Source organism: Giraffa tippelskirchi, chromosome 11 (assembly GCF_054371585.1).
Source record: "Giraffa tippelskirchi isolate mGirTip1 chromosome 11, T2T-mGirTip1v1.2.pri, whole genome shotgun sequence".
Taxonomy (NCBI): domain Eukaryota; kingdom Metazoa; phylum Chordata; class Mammalia; order Artiodactyla; family Giraffidae; genus Giraffa; species Giraffa tippelskirchi.
The window spans coordinates 1,903,590-1,924,083 of record NC_137285.1 but is presented as its reverse complement, the minus strand read 5'-3'; the positions used below and the strand labels follow the sequence as shown (position 1 = coordinate 1,924,083).

Below are 20,494 nucleotides of genomic sequence, written 5' to 3'. Positions count from 1 at the left end.
CCAGGCGTCACCAGGTCTGATCAAGAGAAGAGCATTTTCCCACGTCGAACGTGAGTCCCCCGACTCAGAGACAACTCATTCAAAAATATTTAATACCCCGTGACGATGTAGCATTACTAGGTTGGAGCCTGGGGATGGCCCCTCCGAGTGTGTGTGTTTGGGTGTGTTCGGACCTCCACCTAAATATTAGCCAAGAAGCGCTGGAAAGCCACAGGGGACAGGAAACCGCGGCCAGCGAGGCTGGAGCGGGGAAGAGGGCGGGGCCTGGTGTGTGGGCGGGGCCTGGCGGGGCCAATACCTCGTTGGGGGCGGGGTCACACGGAGGGGGCCGGGCTACAACACTTCCGGAAATCAGCGCCAGCCCTAGCGCGGCTGTCTGCCGAGACCCGGGGATGTAGCCCAGGCAGCCAATGAGAGGGCGCAGCGTTTCTGTCCAGCCAATGAGGAGAGCAGGTTTCCGTGGCGCCCCGCCCCCGCTCCCCGTCGCCCGACCCTCAAGAACACAGACCTGGACCCCGCGCCTCCTTTCTCCCCGGCGACCGTTCGCACCCTTCCCCCTGGACATGCCGTTCGTTGAGCTGGACACGAGCTTGCCTGCCGGCCGCGTGCCCGCGGGGCTGGGGAAGCGGCTCTGCGCGGCCGCTGCCGCCATCCTGAGCAAGCCCGAGGACGTGAGCCTGGGCCGGGGAGCACGGGGCGGGGAGGAGGCTGGCGGACCGGGGTCGGGCTCTGTCTGCGACCCCGCTTCCCCAGCGTGACCCCGACTCTCCCGCGCCCGCGCGCCCGCCGCCAAGTCCAACCTCCCGCACTCCAGGGCCCCGCGGCCCCGCCCGCAGCGCGTGCTCCGTGTCGGCTTGGCCAGCCGTGACCCCGAAGTGACCTCCAAGGATCCCGACCCATGCCCCCAGCCCTGACCCCCGTGGAGCCCGCGCGTCTGCACCCCGCGCTCCCCCGGTCCTCAGCACGATCCCCGCCTAACGCCGGCTTCAGGCTAAACTCCCGTGTCCCCGCAGCGCGTGAACGTGACGGTGCGGCCCGGCCTGGCCATGGTGGTGAACGGCTCGGCGGAGCCCAGCGCCCAGCTGCTCGTCTCCTCCATCGGTGTGGTGGGCACGGCCGAGGAGAACCGCGGCCACAGCGCGCGCTTCTTCGAGTTCCTCACCAAGGAGCTGGACCTGGCCGAAGACCGGTGCGTAGGGGGGCAGGGAGAGGACCCTCTTGGGACTGCTTTGCCACTGGGGGCCGGGATCCCACCTCAGGCCCCTCCTAAGTTTTGGGGAAAAATTAATTCCTCACCCTGGACAAGAAGGATCTGGTGCCGCCTGGCCCCTTGACCCCATGGCCGGGTGGATGGACCACCTTGAGAGTGGTGGTGGAATTGAATGAATTCCTGGCTGTGCAGTGGTTCCTGTGACACCTGGGCAAGGTATGGCCTCTTGGACCTCAGTGTTTCCATCTGTGAAATGGGAAGGCTCCCCTTTAACCACTCCTGGGGGCACTGCATGGGATGACACTGTACAGTACCTGCCTTGGCACCTGGCAGGGCAGGATGTTGCTGCGCCGATAGAACCAAAGCCACTTATCATCTGCCCTCTGGTTTTTCCATATGTTAGGAAAACAGGAATAATCTTCTAGAACTTCTCTAAGCTGGACAGGAGGAATTCTGGGTATGTCCTGAGGCTGTGACCTTTGGGTCCCATGCAGCTGGGGGAATCCAAACAAACCTGGAAGTAAACCACGTCTGGTTTGTAACCTTCTCTTCTGTGAATGGAGAGGCATGGATTAAATGGTTCCCAAGAAGCCCTTAGTGGTTGTTTTTCAGTCTTTTAGTTGTGTCCAGCTCTTTGTGACTCCATGGACTGCAGCCCACCAGGTTTCCCCGTCCTTCACCATCTCCTGAAGCTTGCTCAAACTCATGCCATTGAGTTGGTGATGCCATCCAATCATCTAGTCCTCTGTCGTCCCCTTCTCCTGCCTTCAATCTTTACCAGCATTAGGGTCTTTTCTAAGGAGTCGGCTTCTAATAAGAAGCCCCCATGGCTCCCAAACCTGGGATTCTGTGGCAAGGTCATGGTTTCTTCTTGGGTGAAAAATATTACTGAGCCGACTCTATGCCTATGAGGAACTAACTGCATAAGACTCTTGAAAGAACCTTTCAGAATGGAGCCTTTGTTGGCCCAGAAATAGTGGGTGAAGAATGGTCACTTCTAGGAGTGCTTAGACCTGGTCCTTAGTCTGAGGAGCCATAAGAATTCTAACAATGATAAGTAAACTGTAATTTACCACATATCAGAAATTTCATTGGAGAAGGCAATGGCACCCCAATCCAGTACTCTTGCCTGGAAAATCCCATGGACGGGGGAGCCTGGTAGGCTGCAGTCCATGGGGTCGCTAAGAGTCGGACACGACTGACGCGACTCAGCAGCAGCAGCAGCAGCAGCAGCAGCAGCAGAAATTTCATAGGTAACTCACATTCATGACCCCATTTGATCCTAGAAGTTTTGTGCCTCCGTCTACACCCCCCATGTGGACATGCAATCCCATTATGGGGACATCTCATCCCACAATGGAGATAGCTCCATTATGCCCATTTACAGATGGGACGACTGAGGTTGCCATGTATACCTCCTTGGCCCTAGGCTATCCCAAGTATCCTGTTTCTGCACAAGGAACTTCCTGTCACTTCTGGGAGAGGAGCTCATTCACTCACTCCACAGATATGTGGGGATGAGGGGAGGGAGGTGGTTATGCCTGGACTTCTTGAGCCAGGCTTTGCAAAAACAGGGGCTGGGATACTGCACATGTATGTTCCTGGGGGCCTGCAGTTTGGAAGTGAGAAGGCTCCCCTGTGAACCCACATACAGTGACCATAGAGGCTGCCTGTCTGTCCTGGGTGGGTGATGATGGTGTAGAGTCACCATTCCGCCCCTGACATGCCCACCGCCCTGTCCGGGGTTGGGGGGAGAGTGGTCTTGGGGTGAGACAGGCTTGTAAAATGCCTGGTGGGGCTAAGGCAGGCTCCTTGGAGCCCACAGTGGGAGTGTCTGGCTGGGGGGTGTTAGAATGTGACGTTAGCCAAGGAGCTGATGACATCTTTTTCTCCATCTCCTGAAGGATAGTGATCCGCTTTTTCCCCTTGGAGCACTGGCAGATTGGCAAGAAGGGGACAGTCATGACCTTTTTATGATTGGCGTATAGCCCTATACGCATCCAGGGCCTCTGAGCTGACAGCGCTTCCAGAGAGGCCTCCTGGCAGTGAGGGCCTGGTGGACACCAGTTTCTGGCACCTCCCTGTGATTCTCCTCCCCATCCTCACAACAAATAAATGAAGAGAGCTTTGTCTCAAACCTGACTTCTCTACTTCCCTTTACCACTGCTTCCCCCCACCCACACCCCTGGCATTCTGGGTCACTCTGGGCAGCAGGTTGGTTTATGAGGTGGGGACCTTAAGGGAACCTGGGAGGTGGGATGTTCCTGTCCTCAGGGGCTGTGTTTCATGTCTTATATTTGGCTGCTGGAATCTGAGGGTGGACGGCTTCTTGGAGGCGCTCCTCTTCATGCCCCTGTTCAGGCTGCTGGGGAATGGCAGGCAACTGGTCCAGCCTGGGCCTTTCTGCAGACTCTGCTGACCTGACATCCCTGTCCTCAGCCTGGGCTTCAGGGACCTTCCCTGGGCATTGCCAGACGCCCATCGTCTCCTGTGAGTTGTGCTGAGCATTCTCTGTAGCTGTGTACCTTGTAAGATCCACGTGCCAAATGGCTAACCCAGAAATGCAGCCTCTGCTTCTAGAAATGGAATGAATGGAATCTTGTTACCACCCCGGCCCCCACCCCCAATCTAAAGCCCATTTCATGCTTTTGCATTTCAGAGGACACGGAGGGTGGGGACGGGGCAGGGGTGGGGGGGTGGGGGGGTGGGCAGGAAGGCGTGGCATGGAAGTCTCCTTTTCAGCTTGCTTCCAGATGCAGAGTTTACATCTCTGGGCGATACTTTCCATGCCTCGTTAAAGCTTTGATCATCCTTGTGCACCAATGAAATACCAAACTGATTTGCAGTCTGTACAGTATGCCTGGTTAATAAGTTTCCTAAGGAATGTGCCTGAGCCTACCGTGTTTACATGACCCCCTGACCACCTCTGTTGTTCAGTGGCTCAGTTGTGTCCAACTATTTGTGACTGCAGCATGCCAGGCTTTCCTGTCCTTCACCATCTCCTGGAGCTTGCTCAGACTCATGTCCACTGAGTCAGTGATGCCATCCAACCATCTGGTCCCCTGTCATCTCCTCTTCCTGCCCTCAATCTTTCCCAGCATCAGGGTCTTTTCTAATGAGTCAGCTCTTCTCATCAGGTGGCCAAAGTACTGGAGCTTCAGTTTCAGCAGCAGTCCTTCCCAGTGAATATTCAGGGTTGACTTCCTTTAGGATAGACTGGTTTGATCTCCTTGCAGTCCAAGGGACTCTCAAGAGTCTTTTTCAGCACCACAATTCAAAAAGCGTCAATTCTTCAGCCCTCAGCCTTTATGGTATAACTCTCACATCCATACTTGACTACTAGAAAAACCATAGCTTTGACCATCGCTGAGAACTTGTTAAAAGCTACAGCTTGGAGGTCCTACCCCTGGCTCCCTGTCCCAGCTGTCTCTGCACTCATTCCTTCTGCCAGCATGGATGTCCTGCTTCCCAAAGGGGCTCAGGGAATGTTTGTGGGTTGGATGTAAATGAGTGGTTGAAGCACTCAAGGAGGGATTCAGGCCTAACCTTTCCAGGACCACAGGGTAACAGCATCCAATCTGGTCTCACCATCATCAGTCTCACCCCCATCAGTGAGTGAGGTCATCTGGTGCTGTGAGGACTGGCCCCTCCCCCCAGGCGGGCATCGTGGTCCCCCCATTTTGCCCCTTGGTAACACCGTGCTGCATGAGACTCCTGCATGGCCTTCACTGTTTCTCGGCCCCAACCTTTGCCACAAAGCTCCCTGCTGCTTGGACCGCCCTCCCCATCTTTTTTCAACTTTCACTTCAGAACATCTGTCGCGATACAACTCAGGGGTGAGAGCTGCATCCAAGGTTGGAAGTTCTCTGAAGCTTTGAAACCATCTGTTTACGGTCTGTTTAAACCCTCCCACCACCACCTCCCACCCGGTTATAGCCAAAATTAAGGTTGGTGACTCAGTTATTTTTGTACTTCCTGGCATATCAATAAAGCTTTATTGTACTGAACTGTCTATGACTCCTTCACCATGATTTTACTCAAGTCAAAGAGAAAGCCATAACATTCGTTCTTTAAATCATTCTTGCTGGACTCAAGCCTCTATGAATGTCAACCAGTGTGAAGCCCCTTCCTGAAACATGTAGCTCCCTAGAGCGCTGGTCCCCAAGTCCCGGGCCCCGTGTCTGAAACCCTTCCGGTCTGCTTGTGTATTGTGGGAATGGACGCTCTGTTCGTTGTTGATTTGTTATTATTCTCTCCCGTTCTGAGGGCCGTCTTTTCACCCTGCTTTCATTTCCTTTGCTGAGCAAAAGCTTTTAAGTTTAATCAGGTCCCGCTTGTTTACTTTCGTTTTTACTTCCCGTGCATCTAGGAGGTGGGTCATGGAGGATCTTGCTTTGATTTATGTCATCAAGGGTTCTGCCTGTGTTTTCCTCTAAGAGTTTTATAGTTTCTGGTCTCACATTCAGGTCTGCCCTTTTTTCTTCTGCGTCAAGAGTTGCTTGTATCTGTGCCTTTTAGGCTTCAAATCCTTTTCGGAACACGTTGAGGCACGGGCAACGTCAGCGAGGATGCTCTTCCATCCTCTCTTCCCTCCAAGAGTCCCCACGTTGCCACGGCCTCCACAGCACCTGTCCGAAGGCTGAAACAGTAGTGCGTTACTGGTACTCCTGTGCAGGGCGCGGTCCTGGATAACAGGACGGGTGGGAGCTGGCGCCGAGTCCGCAGACACGCTCGGACCTCTGCGTGCGGCGGTGGCCGCAGGCGGCCCGGGCCCCGCGCGCCGGACTGCGCCTGCGCGCGCTCTGATTGGCCGGCAGAGCGGCGCCTGAGCCAATGGGAGCGCGCCTTGTTGTCAGGCGCGCAGCCGGCCGGCGCGGGGGGTCCGGCAGCCCCGGCGGTTGCTGTGGAGACGCCTGGTGAGCCCGCGGGCGACGGGGTTGCGGCGGCCCGGGCTTGGGGCGCGACTCTGAGGGCCGGGGTGGGGGCGGAAGCCTGAGGGGCGGCGGGCGCGGGGCCCGGCCGGGCTAGCGCCCGGACTCCCCGCGAGGAGACTGAGGCCGGGAGCCGGAGCGCCCGGCGGGGGCCTCTAGTCAGCTCCCTGCTCAGACCGGCGGCCTGAGACTGGGGGGCTCCGCCTGGGGACGGCGCTCGGCGGGGCGCCACGGCGGGAGCCGCCGTCCGGACGGCGATCGCGGCGCAGGGCCCCGCGCTGACCCCCCGCCTCGCGTCCTTCCACTTCACCTTCGCGGCGGCGCTGCGCGGTGAGCGCCCCTCGCTGGTGGAAACCGAGGCCCGAGGCCCCGGCTCCGCCACGCTGCAAGCCGTGGCCGCCCCGCCGCCCCCCGGCCCGATCGAGTCTCCGGATCGCGGCGGGGGCGCTGCGCAGGCGGCTCTGGGGCCCCTGGGTCACTTCAGGGCGTGCTGTGTATGCGGCTTCCACGCGGCTGGGCTTCCCTCCGTGTGACCCTTCTTTTGGTTGTTGCTCAGTCGTGTCCGGCGCTTTGCGACCCGGTGGACTGCAGCATGCCAGGCCTCCCTGTCCATCACCAACTCCCGGAGCTTGCTCAAACTCATGTTCATCCAGTCGGTAATGGCATCCAACCATCTCATCCTCTGTCGTCCCCTTCTCCTCCCAACTTCAATCTTTCCCAGCATCACAGTCTTGTCCAGTGAGCCGGCCCCTCTTTGTTTTTTATAATATTATGTCTTGTGACTATAATGTGTATACTTATAATGATGTAAGTACTTGAGGGCTCTGCATCGTCTAGTACTGCAGACACAGCCAAAGACAGTACTAAGAGAGGGGCGGTGTTTCCATAACGTTTTATTTAAGGACACCGAAGTTTGAGTCTTATGTAAGTTTTACGTAATTTTCCTGTGTCCCGGAGTTTTTCAACCGTTTGAAAATGTAGAAATCATTCTTTGCTCACTAGCCCGCTGTTTTGCTACAGCCCAAGAGCAGAGAATGATTTTTACATTTTTAAATGGTTGAGAAGCAAACTCAAATTAGGTGCGGCGTCCCCCGCCACCCCCCATCCCCCAAGACTGGGAATGCAGGGTCATATGGCAGCTCTATGTTTAGTGTTTTAAGGAACCTCCACACTGTTCTCCATAGTGGCTGCGCCAGTTTACCTTCCCGCCAACAGGGTAAGAGGGTTTCCTTTTCTCCACTCCCTCCAGCATTTGTTTGTAGACTTTTTAATGATGGCCGTTCTGATTGGTATGAGGTGATGCCTCATTGTAGTTTTGATATGCATTTCTCTAATAATTAGAAAACTAAGGTCATGGCCTCTGGTCCCATCAGTTCATGGCAAATAGATGGGGAAACAATGGAAACAGTGAGAGGCTTTATTTTGGGGGACTCCAAAATCACTGCCGATGGTGACTGCAGCCATGAAATTAAAAGACACTTGTTCCCTGGAAGAAAAGCTATGACCAACCTAGACAGCATATTAAAAAGCAGAGATTACTTTGCCAGCAAAGGTCCGTCTAGTCAAAGCTGAGGTTTTTCCAGTAGTCATGTATAGATTGAGAGTTGGACCATAAAGAAAGCTGTGCGCTGAAGAATTGATGCTTTTGAACCATGGTGTTGGAGAAGAATCTTGAGAGTCCCTTGGACTGCAGGGAGATCCAACCAGTCCATCCTAAAGACAATCAGTCTTGAATATTCATTGAAAGCACTGATGCTGAAGCTGAAACTCCAATATTTTGGCCACCTGATGCGAAGAACTGACTCATTTGAAAAGACGCTGATGCTGGGAAAGATTGAAGGCGGGAGGAGAAGGGGACGACAGAGGATGAGATGATTGGATGGCATCACTGACTGGATGGACATGAGTTTGAGCAAGCTCCGGGAGTTGGTGATGGACAGGGAGGCCTGGCATGCTGTAGTCCATGGGGTCGCAAAGAATCGAACATGACTGAGCGACTGAACTGACTGAATAATTAGTGATGTTAAACATATTTTCATGTGTCTTGTGCATGCTTAGTCGCATCTGACTCATTTCGACCCCATCAACTGCAGCACGCCAGGCTCCTCTTTCCATGGGGATTCTTCAGGCAGGAAGACTAGAGTGGGTCACGTACCCTCCTCCAGGGGATCTTTCCAACCCAGGGGTGAAACCCAGGTCTCCGGCATTGCAGGCGGACTCTTCACCGTCTGAGCCACCAGGGAAGCCCCATGTGTCTTTTGGCCATCTGTATGTTTATTTTTGGCTGTGCTGGGTCTTCGTTGCTGTGTGGACTTTTCTCTAGTTAGGGTGAGCTGGGGCTACTTTCTGTCTGCTGTCTGCAGGCTTCTCACTGTGGTTGCTTCTCTTGTTTTGGAGCACTGGCTCTAGGGTGCCTGGGCTTCATTCGTTGCGGGTTGAGGACTCCATAGTGCAGGCTCAGTAGTTTTGGCACATGGGCTTCGTTGCCCCATGGCATCTGGAAGATGTGGCGTCTTCCCCTACCACGGATTGAACCTATGTCCCCTGTTTTGGAGGCGTGGAGTCTGAACCACTGGACTGTATGTCCAGGGAAGTCCTGTATGTTTTCTTTGGAGGAATGTCTGTTTAGAACTTATGCCTATTTTTTGATTGTGTGTTTGTTGTTTTGATATTGAGCTGTGTGAGCTGTATTTGTATATTTTGGAAATTAATTCGTTGTCAGTTGCACCATTTGCAAATATTTTCTCCCATTCTGTAGGCTATCTTTTAAACTACACTTAGACTTAGTGGAAAGTTGCAACAATGATACAATGAGTTTCCAAATGTTTCTCACCCTGCTTCCCTAACTTTAACATCTTATATAATCCTACTGCAATTGTCAATAAAAGGAAACTCATTCTGATACAATGTTATTAACTCATTTGTCACTTTTCTACATAGTCACAACCCTAGTCCTTAAAGTTATTCAGTGTTTTATTAACTTCTTGGCCTTGCAACTTTTTGTCTAATATTACTCAATTTAGGCTCCCCTGCTGTTTTCTCATGATTATAGTGAAGTTATGCATTTTAGGCCAAAATAACACAAACATGTTCTACCCGTGGGGTAAGATTTTAGAAATGTTCATATTCTGAATACTTTATTTTCCAGTATGAACATATTCTGTTACCTGTATACATTTTGTGAAGACAGGCATAGGTATTCCACTAATCAAGTTTTCTTTTATTTGGCCACATGAAATGTCCGTTTCTCCCTTATGTGTCCACTGAATTGGTAGGTATGTTATATTCCCAAATAAGATGCGTATAAAGTTCCTAAAATTCGAAGAAGAAATGTCAGTGTTCTCCCAAATACACTGGGATGCCAGCCTCTATGAGGTTAACTCCTCGGATGATTTTCCTATTGATGCAAAAATAAATAGTTGGATTTTAAAAGATCTGTGTTCTGGACGATAAATAATCCCTTTGCATGTGCTATGGTTTCTACTTTTCTCTTGCTCCCTACCACGCCTCCCACCCAGCCCCAGTCCCCCGCCAACTGTTTGGTGGTCCTGGTGTCCATCACAGCGTAGTTTATGGTGAAGCCACGGTTTCCAGAGTTAATCAGCAGCATGCTTTGCTTGTAAATGTAGAAGCCGGGAGATGAAATAGCTATCAACCTAGTGGGGTTGTGTCTTCCTTGTCTGTGAAGAAGACTGTACTTTTCTTCTTCCTTGTAAGAGCCCTTGGAGAACCTGGAGCCCTCGTGGAGGTCGTCGCTGTGAGCCCTGCTGGCGGGAGCGGCAGAGCTGCTGGTCGTTTTGTTTTATAGGAGTAGAGCGCGCATTCACTCCCTGCCAAGGCTCAGTTATACCGCCTGCTGGGCCATGCAGGGCTCCGTGCTGACCCCAGGTTGGGCCGTTTCCTGACGCCTCGCTCAGCCCTCCCTGGAGCGTTTGGTGGTGCTGTGTCTTCACCCCACCCCTCAGGCTGGAGCCTGGTGTTCCCCAGGCACCCTGCTGCTCCCTGGAGGCCCCTGAGGGCCCCGTTCTGTGGGTTTTCCTGCTGGGACGTGCCCCCTGAGCCCCGCTGCCTCAGTCAGGCTCCTGCTCTGCCTTCCTTTACTAGACCCCACAGATCTGTGAGTGTGGGTGTGTCCACACAGCTGTGTACCCATCACCACCATCCCCAACCCAGAAAGGAGCCCTGCTCCCGTGAGGAGTCACCCCCGTCTGTCCCTCTCCCCCAGCCCCTGCCTCCTTCCCGCTTCTGTGGCCTCGTGTAGTCTGGACGGTGCACATAAATGGAGTCAGCAGTCTGTGGCCTTGGCGATGGCTTCTTTTAATGGCTGTGTTGTCAAGGTTCATTCAGGTTGTAGCAAGTGCAGCACTGTAGTCTGTTTTGTGATTGAATAATAATCCATTGGTTGTATAGGACATACCACGTTTTCTGTATCCATTTGTCAGTTGATGGACCTTTGAGTTGTCCCCATCTTTAATCTGTCATGAATAATGCCGCTGTGAACATTCGTGGGTGAATTTTGGTGTGGACATGTTTTCATTTCCCTTGGGAGTGGAATCTAACATTCTGAGCAACTGCCACTGCCGATAGGTTTCACTGTTTTTCATTCCCATCCACAGGGTGTAAGGTTCTGATTTCTCCACGTCCTCACCAGTCCTGTTGTTTTTTACAGACTTCGCACTGGTCTGCCTACCTCTAAGTTCTTCCTTGATATTCCCCATAGTTTTTTCTTTTACGTTTCCCTCCTGCCCTCCAGGCCCCCTGCCCCTGCCTCCCCGCCTGCACCCCTGTGCTGGGTCTTAGCCCAGCCCTTCCTCCTTCACCTTCCCTCATCCCTGTGGGTGACTTGTTCTCTACCTGCTGCCTGTGTTTCCATTTTATTCAACTTTTGAAAAAATAGCTGTCTGTTGACCTACTACGTGTGCGCAGCGAACCCTGGGGGCGGGGTCAGGCCCTCTCCGCCGTGTCCCCAGTGCCCTGTCTGGCCAGGGCGGGCGCCCATCCCAAGGCCAGGGGCTCCCCAGGTGACAGACTGCAGAGCCGTCCTGAGGCCGCTGGCCTGTGCGCCCAGAGCCGGAGGCCTGTGGTTCTGGACACGGGCGCCCGGTGGCCCGACTCTTCCTGGACCGCCTCAGCCTGTCCTGCTTCCTCCCTAGGAGCCCTGTGGGCTGGCCCTGCCCCGCCACTGCTGGGTGGTGCCGGAGTCTCTGATGATGGTATGTGCTGATGCTTGGCCGTGCTGTGGCACTCCGGGGCGAGGGGCGGGTTCTTGGGTGGGCCCTGAAGGCCGTCTGAGTGGGGCTGTGGGCACCTTCGAGGGTGAGGGTGTCCGCCCTCCTGTGGGTGGTCGGCAGGGCCACATCTCTGTGGCCAGAGAGACACAGCCCGTGTCACTGGAGTCTGTTTTTCCGATGCCTGGGTCTTCTGCTGCATCAGGCCATTGCTAGGTGTCCCCAGCCTGTCCCTTCTGTAGTGGATACGTTCCCTGAGCATGGGGCGTGGTCCCTTCAAAAGGTTCCAGTCCCCCTTTTCCCTGGGGGGTCACCTGTCATTCAGGCCCACACCTGGGGAGGCCGTAGCTGTTTGAGGTGGAGTGTGTTACAGAGAGCTGTGCGCCTTGTCAGTTATTGATGAGATGAGCCACGTTTTATCTAAAAGCAGCTCTTCTCTTCCCTCACACCTCTGCCTCTAGATTCGAATCGCAGCTTTAAACGCCAGCTCCACGGTTGAAGACGATCATGAAGGAAGCTTTAAAAGTCACAAGACGCAGACGAAAGAGGCACAGGTGTGTGGTCACAGGCTTCTCTGCAGCTGGCCCTGGAATCTCATTTCCCTCTGGGGGTCTGGGTCATTCTGGCTGGTGTGGCCACCCTCCCAGAAGGTGTCAGCGGGGCTCCTGGAACCTTGGCCTTGCTCTGGCTGTGCCCTCAGCGTGCTGCCTGCTGTTGCTCAGACTCAGTTGAGCCCACGTTGCTCCTGCCTACCTGGGAGGCTGCTGAGCAGTGAGCCCCTGGGAGGGCGGAGCCTCAGTACCATCTCCAGCATAGCGAGTACAGGTCACACGGCCTTGAGTGCAGCCCCCTCCCACATTGTCGGCCTAAAACGACACACCTTTATGCTCTCTGAAAATGTCTCCCGTCTTGGTTTTCAGGAAGCAGAGGCTTTTGCCTTGTACCACAAGGCCCTGGATCTGCAGAAGCACGACCGATTTGAGGAGTCTGCCAAGGCCTACCACGAGCTGCTGGAGGCGCGCCTGCTGCGGGAGGTGAGGCCCAGGGGCCAGGTGGGCCCTGTGCCCCGGGCTTTCCCACCTGCGGAACGCCCTCCAGGCTGGGGTGCTCCGAGGTTGGGTGAGTCCGGAGAAGTACGCGGAACAGTTCTAGGCACAGAGCTACTGCTAAGTTGCTTCAGTCGTGTCTGACTCTGTGCAACCCCATAGACGGCAGCCCACCAGGCTCCGCCATCCCTGGGATTCTACAGGCAAGAATACTGGAGTGGGTTGCCATTTCTTTCTCCAATACATGAAAGGGAAAAGTGAAAGTGAAGTCGCTCAGTCGTGTCCGACTCTTAGCGACCCCATGGACTGTAGCCTACCAGGCTCCTCCATTCATGGGATTTTCCAGGCAAGAGTACTGGAGTGGGATGCCATTGCCTTCTCCGCTAGGCACAGAGTGAGATCCCCAAATGCCAGCTGCCCTTCCTCCTGGGGCTGCACAGTCTACCAGGTGGGGGCGCTCTGTCCCCTCTCACAGCGTGGAGATGGCGGTGTGGATGGCTCAGAACCTTCCTTCCGTTTAGTGAGGCATCAGAGCCGGGAGTGGTGGGGGGCACCGCCGGGCAGCCAGCGCAGCAGTGCTGTAAATGTCGCTGTCCGGACTTGGGCCCTCAGGCGTGACGGGCGTGCTGGCAGGGTCCCCTCTGTCTTTTGCTGCCCAGATGGCCTGCAAAGTGCCTCTCAGGAGTCTGGCCTTTCTCTGTGTGCTTGGAGCTGCGGTGGGGGTGGAGGGGTCCTTGAAAGACCCCCAGGGCCACACTGTTTTCCAGTGGAGGGTGGTTCTGGACTGGCCCCCAGGCCTGCGCAGAGCCAGCTGCCTGCGGAGGCTTCTGGGCCTGGCTGTCACTTTGCGCCTCTCTGACGTGTTCACAGGCGGTTCCGTCTGGTGATGAGAAGGAGGGGCTGAAGCACCCTGGGCTGATGCTGAAGTACTCCACATACAAGAACCTGGCACAGCTGGCCGCCCAGCGGGAGGACCTGGAGACGGCCATGGAGTTCTACCTGGAGGTGTGCCCCGCCGGTCTCTGGAAGCCCCGAGGGGCCGTGCGACTCCCCTGTCGTCCCTGGGCAGTCTGGGAGCGGGGCTGGTGCTGTCCCCTGGATGTCTGCTGGAGGGGGCGGGGTCGACTGAGCACGCGTCTGCGGCTCTGCTTGTAGGCGGTCATGCTGGACTCCACGGACGTCAACCTCTGGTATAAGATCGGACACGTGGCCCTGAGGCTCGTCCGGGTGCCCCTGGCTCGGCATGCGTTTGAGGAAGGGCTGCGGTGCAACCCTGACCACTGGCCCTGCCTGGACAACCTCATCACTGTCCTGTACACCCTCAGCGACTACACCAGTGAGTGGGGCACGGCTGAGTTCTCCTGCGAGGGAGGGTGGCTTGGCTGAGCTCGGGGCCAGAGCTGATGCTGAAGGGCTCTCTGCCCAGCGTTCAGGGAAAACGGAGATGCGTTTGCTTCCCCACGTGGCTCTGCTGGCTTTCTTCCTCGGTCGAGGTTTACTGCTTGCGTTGTGGTAGGAAGACGGGTTCCGTTCAGACTTTCATTCCCCCCTGCTGCGTCCTTCCCCACGCCTGCTCCTGTAATTTGCTGACAGACGGCCTGGCAGCTGCAGCCTCACTCCCAGTGCCAGAAGTTCACTTTCTCCTGTTATCCTTCCCTCCTTCCGTAGACCAGCATGGCTGCTGGAAGGACCTGTGCCAGGCGGAGCCCCCATCTGCCTTCTGGGGGCTTCACTCGCTGCCCTGCCTGGCCCTCTGCAGGCCGCCCCAAGGCGAGCACTGACGGGGTGCTGGGCCTCCTGGGCCGGCTCCTCCCGGCAACTGTGCGGGAGGGCCCCAGGCAGGACAGGGTGCAGGGGAGCCAGCCTCGGGCCCAGATGTGCACCAGCGCCCAGCCTGGGTGAAGGTTTCGGCTGGGAGGCTGGCTCTGGTGGCTCTTCCTGCCCTTTCTAGGGGTGGGTGGGGCGGGACTGGGAGGCAGAGGCTGGGAGGCTGGGCCCACACCCCTCCCTGGCTCCGTGTGCTCGAGCCTGGCAGCAGGGGCCAGCTGCTGGGTCCCCTCGCTGTGGTCACTGCCCGAGCTGCGCCCAGCCTCTCCCCGGGTCCCCAGAGCCAGCTTAGCCGCCCGTGCCCCCTCCAGGCGGGGCCAGCATGTCTCGCCGCCGCCCCCCCGGCCGTGGGGCCTCTGCTGTCTCCTCTGCACGTCTGCCGCACGCTCGCACGTGGGGTCCCCTCCGCACGCGGGCCTTCGTGTCCCATCACGGATGTGTGTGCATCAGTGGCCGTCTGCCTGTCACCCTCTTTCCCCGTTTTGACCCTGGCGCTTGCATCTTCCCTGACTGCTGTCTCCCTGGGGCTTGTCCTGGAGCTCGGGCACCCCCTGGAGGCCCGGCCTTCGGTATCCTGCCATCTCTGCTGCCCGGCTAGGGGCTAGGGCCTTGAGCTTGAGTGGGAGATGGCTTGGGGGATGGAGCGGTGTGTGTCCTGTGAGACCGGAGGGCACGGCAGCCCTGCTGCCCACCCCCCACCCCTGTGTTTCTCTCTGCTCCCGCCCCCTCCCCTGGGAGCCACGCTCTCCTTCAGTGGGTGGCTGGCGGGGCGGCCCTGGCTCCGTCCTCCCTCTGCCCCTCTGCCCAGCTTCCAGGCCCTCTCCCCACTCTGGGCTTCTCTGCTTATTTCTGATGGGGGTGCCTTGCATCCGCACTTAGACTGGGGAGCTGGGCTGGGCCCTGGGCCATCCAGTCCAGAGCAGAACAAGCTGGCAGTCGTGCTCCGGTTTGCAGGCAGCTGGCTCCTGCTGTAGGGGTGGGTTTGTAGGGTGGGTTTGCTGGGTTGAGGGTCTGTGTGTGACGACGCACCCCCCCATCCCGTTCCCCAGAAAGGTTGCCCAGCCCATTCTCCCCCTCCCCGGCAGTCTCTGGGTTACTATTTTCAGAAATGGTTCCTGATTGAATGGGTCCAGGTGGTGCCTTGTCCTTGTTTACCCAGCGTCTCTTGGCCCCCAGAGCAGGGACCCTTCCCTGGCGTCACTGGCAAGGCCAGGGTGTCAGAGTGCAGCCAGAGGTCATGCCTGTCTCTCTCCGCCAGCGTGCCTGTACTTCATCTGCAAGGCCTTGGAGAAGGACTGCCGCTACAGCAAGGGGCTGGTGCTCAAGGAGAAGATCTTCCAGGAGCAGCCATGCCTCCGCCAGGACTCCCTCCGCATGTTCCTGAAGTGGTGGGTCCCTCACGGTCTGTCCTGCCCCCTGCCTGCCCACGCCTCTCCTTCGGTGCTCAGGGCCACCTCTGTCCACCTCGCTGCCTGCCTTCCCCTCTCCGAGGCTGGGCTTTCTGCACTGCCTGGCCCGCCTCTGAGCTGCCCTGCCCGCCTCCGGGATGGGGCCCGTGCTCGGTAGCATCTCCCAAGGGGCCCTTTGCAGCCTGACCAGGAGGAGAGCGGGCCCAGGCCCGGCAGGCTCTGGGCTGGCCTCGCTGGCCCTGCCAGTCCCGTGCCCTGGCTCCCAGCGCCCTCCCTGTAGTCCCCTCTCCCTGCCCCGCTCTCCTGCCCCTTTCGTGTTCTGGCTCCCAAGTCCCCTCTTGGCAGCTTTCCAAGCTCGGGCTGCCTCCCTCGCCATGCCCCCCGCCCATGGTATCAGCTTGGCCCCGAGAGTTTTCCGCGGGTGGTCAGCGGTCATTTGTCCCAGTGTTTATGCCTCAGGAGACTGCGTCTCTCGTTCCCATCCGTCCCAAGGGGACTGCCCTTCTTTGGGGAGGTGGGTGATGAGCCCATGAGTGCAGCGGAGCCCTGCAGGGAGGGGCCTCTGCTGGCAGAGGTGTGTCCATGGGAGGCATGCCGGACCTCAAGCTCCTGCCCTTGCTGTTGACTTTCATCAGCTTTGGTGAGCTTGGCTGGTCTGAGGGCTGCTTTTGGATGGGCAGTATGGGATTGTTAAATCCTTACAAGCTCTTTAGCAAGGAATGAGCACAGCATGTGATTTTTCTGCCATCAGGGTGGTCCTGCTAATGCAGATGAGGACCCGTTGCCCAGTTGTGAGCAGATTAAAGGGCATTAGTCATGCAGTGTACATGGGTATTAAGAATGCTAATTACTGCCCTTTCCAGCCCAAGTGGTAATTTTATTTGTGGGAAGAATTAATACAGATTGGAGGGTATTGACTGCACGCCCATGTGTAGGACTTACGCTGTGGCTCTGATGTGACCTGGTCACGCCTCTGTCCCTCGCACTCTCAGTGACATGTCCATCCATGAGGTGTCGGTCAGCGCGGCCGAGTCGCAGGCCATCGTGGATGAGGCCCTGGGGCTGCGGAGGAGGCGGCAGGCGCTGACGGTGCGCGAGAAGGAGCCAGACCTAAAGCTGGTGCAGCCCATCCCGTTCCTCACGTAGGTTGTCCGCGCTGCCAGGCGGCCGCTAGGCCCTGCATGGGCGGGGACACTGGGCACACGCGGGCAGGTGACCGCAGGATGCGGGCTAGGCCTCCCCTGCCGGGAGCCCCTCTCTCTGTGCTGTCCTGGGTCCGCCACCTGCCATGCTCCTGTCAGCCCTCTCCCCGCCCGCCCGAGGGGAGAAGGGCAGGTGGATAGGAGCCATCAGGGCTCTGAGGGGCTAAGGGTGAGTGGGGAGCCCACTCCAGGGCCTGGCGTCCTGCTTGGGAATCCACTCTCATGACGGGGTCACGCTGCTGCGTGGGTTGGAGAGGGTTTAGGGCCAGAGCCGGAGTCCAGGGAAGATGGGCATGGGTCAGGTGGAGGGAAGCCTGTGCAAAGGCCCTGCAGTGTGTGGGGGGTGGTTTTGTTTGCAGAACTGAACGAAGCTATGCAGGTGAGGGTGTTGGGGGGGGCAGTGAGGTCAGGCAGGCAGCACCGTGGCGACAGGTGGAGGCCTTGGTTTTTAGTCTGAGGGCCTGGGAAGCTGTTCAGGGATGGGTGGGTGGGTATCTTATGCCACACTGTGTCATACCACAACACAACACGCAACACAGCTTATTCACCACACAACACACAGGTTCTTGGTTTGCACCCAGCAGGCTCTGGCCCAGAAGCTGTTGAGCCCCTTTGGAGCACATCCTTGTCAGTAGCCCTCCCCCAGGAAATCAGACAAGTGGCCACAGGGCAAGGCCACCGGGCGGTAAAGACGGGACCCTGCTCAGAAGGGGTTATCTCCTGAGCCCGCGGCTCCCCCTGCCTAGTGGGACTGAGATGCCTTGGGGCTCCTCTGGGGAGTGTGGAGGGTGTGGATTCCACTCCAACTCCAGTGGCTCCACCTCAGGCGGTCAGTCACCCTGGCCCCCGGCCCTCATGGGGACGGCGGCCTGGGCTCTGGGCCCCCCGTGGTGGATGCTGAGCCCATGTGGCGACCCTCTCCCTGCAGCTGGAAGTGCCTCGGCGAGAGCCTGCTGGCCATGTACCACCACCTCACCACGTGCGAGCCCCCACGGCCCAGCCTCGGCAAGAGGATCGACCTGTCTGACTATCAGGACCCTGGACAGCCCCCCACATCCCCTGAGGAGGTGGTGCCTGTCAGCGTGATCCAGCCAAGCCCTGTCAGTGCCAGCCCCGTGGCCTCCGTGGCAGAGCCTGTGCTGTCGTACGCCCCCGTGGCCACGGCCAGCTTCCCGCTGCACAGCCCCAGCCTGCTGGAGACGGGAGTCCCCACCGGTGAGCGGGCCCCGGGGTGGGCTTCGGGGGACCCCGTCTGCTGAGCGGCAGTGAGAGTTGGAGCACCCTGCCCTGTCCAAAGGCCGGGTCCTGCTGCCACCCAGCCCCGCAGGAGAGCTCCGGGCTGCTGGCCGGCCTCCCACGTCAGGGGCAGCCTCCCTCCACAGTGGGGCCCTGGAGGAGGACTTGGCCTTGGGCACAAGCTCCTCAGGCCCCCCTGCCCATGAGCTATGGGCTGGCGGGTTCCTCTGCTGGTTCTGCTCTGGCTGGCCCCTGCCCTGCCCCTGTGCTGCTGGGCACTGACACTCCCAGCTTAAGCAGCAGCCAGCAGTCACCGCTGTCTGTGGTGATGTCCCTTGGAATGGCATTACTGATTTTTATCATCATTGGAGCCTTCCGAAAAAACTTCGGACGAAAGCTTCTAAGCCTTTCCTTGATTTCTGTGTCACTGATAAGGCCTATGTGGCAGCTAAAGAAGGTTCTGAATGAACATGTATGTGATGGTTTCTAAGTTTTCAGTTTCATCACGAGTGACACCTGTCTGCTGTGAATCACGTGACCCTCTTGCCCGCATCCTGTCACTGGGCCCTGCTGCTTGCTCAGCCCCATCCCAGGACAGCCAGTGAGGGGGCTTTGACCCTGAGACCCTGGCATTCTGTAGCTATGGAAAGTAGTCTTGAGGTCTGGCCTGTGGGTGAGATTAAGGGATTTGAAATGGCCTTTTCTCAGGCTCTTTTTTGCTAGAAGGGACGGGAGATTTCTTGAACACCTGAGAAGCCTCACGTTAAGCATGCAGGCAGGTTATAAAAGGACTGAGCACCTCGAGGTGTTTCCCTGGCCCAGCTCTCCTGAGCATTCAACTTGCTCTCTTCATAAAGGTGATGTGTCCGGGGGAGACAAATCCAAGAAAGGGGTAAAGCGGAAGAAGATTTCTGAGGAGAGCGGGGAGACGGCGAAGCGGCGGTCTGCCCGCGTCCGAAACACCAAGTGCAAGAAGGAAGAGAAGGTGGACTTCCAGGAGCTGCTGCTGAAGTTCCTGCCATCCAGGTGCGGCGCTGTCGGTCTCAACAGAGGGAGCGCACGGCCTGCTGCCTCCTCCCACCTCTGGTTCTGGGGCCGCCCTCCCCTCTGGGTGCCTCCTCCGCCCCTGGACTGGGGGCTCCAGTTTCTTTCTGCCTCCGAATGTCCTGCAGGGAGGAAGCAGGACTCGTGTGTCTTCAGAGCTGGGGCTCCCTGCTCGCACCTCATCCCTGGGCTCCCCTTGTTGGGAGGCCTGGGGCTGCTGCTGTTCAGGCGCGGATGCCGGCACAGCCCGTGGGAGGGGTCTGTGCTCAGGGAGACGCCTGCTCGGCGTCGGGCTCCTGACGGAAGCCCCCCAGGAGGAGATGAGCCCGGCTGCCCGGGGAAGGGGGTCTGCACCCCAGCGCTCTTCCCCTGGGTCTTCACCGGCCCCCTGCTTCTTGCCCTGTCCCCTCCCTCAGACGCTTTGGGGCCTCAATGCCTGCACTCTCCCGGGTTATGGCGCTAGACTTCCTACCGCCCTTGCCCGAGCGTAGAGAGCTGGCGGGTTCCCTCTGCCCACTGGCATTTGAGAGGCGCATCTTGTGAGCCGGCGTGTTCTCTGCCCTGCCCCGTGTCTGTGTGTCTATGAGGCTTCACACCATCTTCTCCCTTCCGTGGTCCTGGGGTCTGGGAGGTGGCCGTGAGCACCCTTCTCGGTCCTCAGCTGGTGTCTGGCTCCTGACGGTTGGCTCCCGTGTGGCGCATCTGGGCCCACGAGGAGGGGGCCCAGGGGCTTTTGGCGGCTTCTAAGTCTCTCTGGCCACAGGATGCTGTTTCCCTCGTTCACTGCCTTTCTGTTTCTGTGGGGAGACGGAGGTGCCCGAGTGGAGCCGTTCTCAGCGCGAGCAGGATGTGAGCTCTCTGCTGGCTTCCTCCCGAGCCGCCCCTCCGCCCCTCCGCCAGCAGGCCTCCCGCCGTTTCTCACCCCCTCTCCCGCTGCCCCGCCCAGGTCCTTGTTCCCCAGCCCCCCTGGTGTGGAATGGTGTCTTCCTTTTCTTTTATCTTTGTTTCAACTGCTGGTTTCCTGTGTGGTTTTCCTGTCAGCTTCCTCGAATGGCTGGGCAGGGGCACACAGTGGCTCGCTGGGTGCGGTCCCCAGAGGGGGCGGGCGGTGCATTTGTGCCCCACGAGGTCGGGAGGCTCCTCCTCTCCATCCTTGGGGGGGCGGCGGGGACAACTAACAGCGGAGTCCCTGGGGGTCTGAGGCGTGACAGCTGCGGGGAGAGGCCCCTTCTCCCCTGAGCCCAGAGCACTGTGAAGCTTCATGGAGGTGCCGCCTGCCCCCCCCACTCTCTCCTTGCCCCCCACCCCGCTTTGGGCCTCAGCATGTGGAGGCTTGGCCGACGCCGTCCAGGCAAAGTCCT

The 20,494-nt window shown here is 57.9% G+C and overlaps 2 protein-coding genes and 1 long non-coding RNA gene across 14 annotated transcripts in view; 2 read left to right on the top strand and 1 right to left on the bottom strand.

Moving 5' to 3' along the window:
• Positions 1-482: 482 nt before the first annotated feature.
• Positions 483-3,347, top strand: LOC145526500 (D-dopachrome decarboxylase). Of its 5 annotated transcripts, none has more exons than XR_014068932.1 (5): positions 483-671; positions 1,014-1,189; positions 1,614-1,667; positions 2,294-2,463; positions 3,115-3,347. XR_014068932.1 is itself a non-coding variant. In XM_081542264.1 (3 exons), the coding sequence occupies exons 1-3, from the start codon at positions 564-566 to the stop codon at positions 3,185-3,187; spliced, it is 357 nt and encodes a 118-aa protein (XP_081398390.1). In that variant the 5' UTR covers positions 483-563; the 3' UTR covers positions 3,188-3,347. The 5 variants fall into 5 exon arrangements, 1 of the variants encoding a protein (XP_081398390.1); XR_014068931.1 differs by having other exon boundaries at positions 1,614-1,846; positions 2,373-2,463; XR_014068930.1 differs by having other exon boundaries at positions 1,614-2,463.
• Positions 3,348-6,022: 2,675 nt separating this feature from the next.
• Positions 6,023-20,494, top strand: part of CABIN1 (calcineurin binding protein 1) — a 70,908-nt gene continuing 56,436 nt past the window's right edge. For 6 of the 8 annotated variants that reach the window (XM_081542202.1, XM_081542198.1, XM_081542201.1 and 3 more), the window contains exons 1-10: positions 6,023-6,126; positions 11,295-11,354; positions 11,831-11,923; positions 12,290-12,403; positions 13,286-13,420; positions 13,571-13,751; positions 15,501-15,630; positions 16,644-16,793; positions 17,782-18,068; positions 18,947-19,115. In XM_081542202.1, the coding sequence (XP_081398328.1) occupies positions 11,349-11,354; positions 11,831-11,923; positions 12,290-12,403; positions 13,286-13,420; positions 13,571-13,751; positions 15,501-15,630; positions 16,644-16,793; positions 17,782-18,068; positions 18,947-19,115 (1,265 nt within the window). In that variant the 5' untranslated portion in view covers positions 6,023-6,126; positions 11,295-11,348. The other 2 variants (XM_081542200.1, XM_081542195.1) reach the window with 2 other exon arrangements.
• Positions 16,508-19,932, bottom strand: LOC145526521 (uncharacterized). Its single transcript, XR_014068948.1, has 2 exons — positions 19,606-19,932; positions 16,508-19,255 (listed from the first exon to the last, which is right to left on the bottom strand). It is a non-coding gene; the product is annotated as an uncharacterized LOC145526521 (long non-coding RNA).

Excerpts from the sequence above, each read along its gene's own strand:
- LOC145526500 (XM_081542264.1), top strand. The coding sequence starts at position 564 with ATGCCGTTCGTTGAGCTGGACACGAGCTTGCCTGCCGGCCGCGTGCCC. Across the intron at positions 672-1,013 it reads TCCTGAGCAAGCCCGAGGAC|CGCGTGAACGTGACGGTGCG; the intron begins GTGAGCCTGGGC and ends GTGTCCCCGCAG. Across the intron at positions 1,190-3,114 it reads CTGGACCTGGCCGAAGACCG|GATAGTGATCCGCTTTTTCC; the intron begins GTGCGTAGGGGG and ends CATCTCCTGAAG.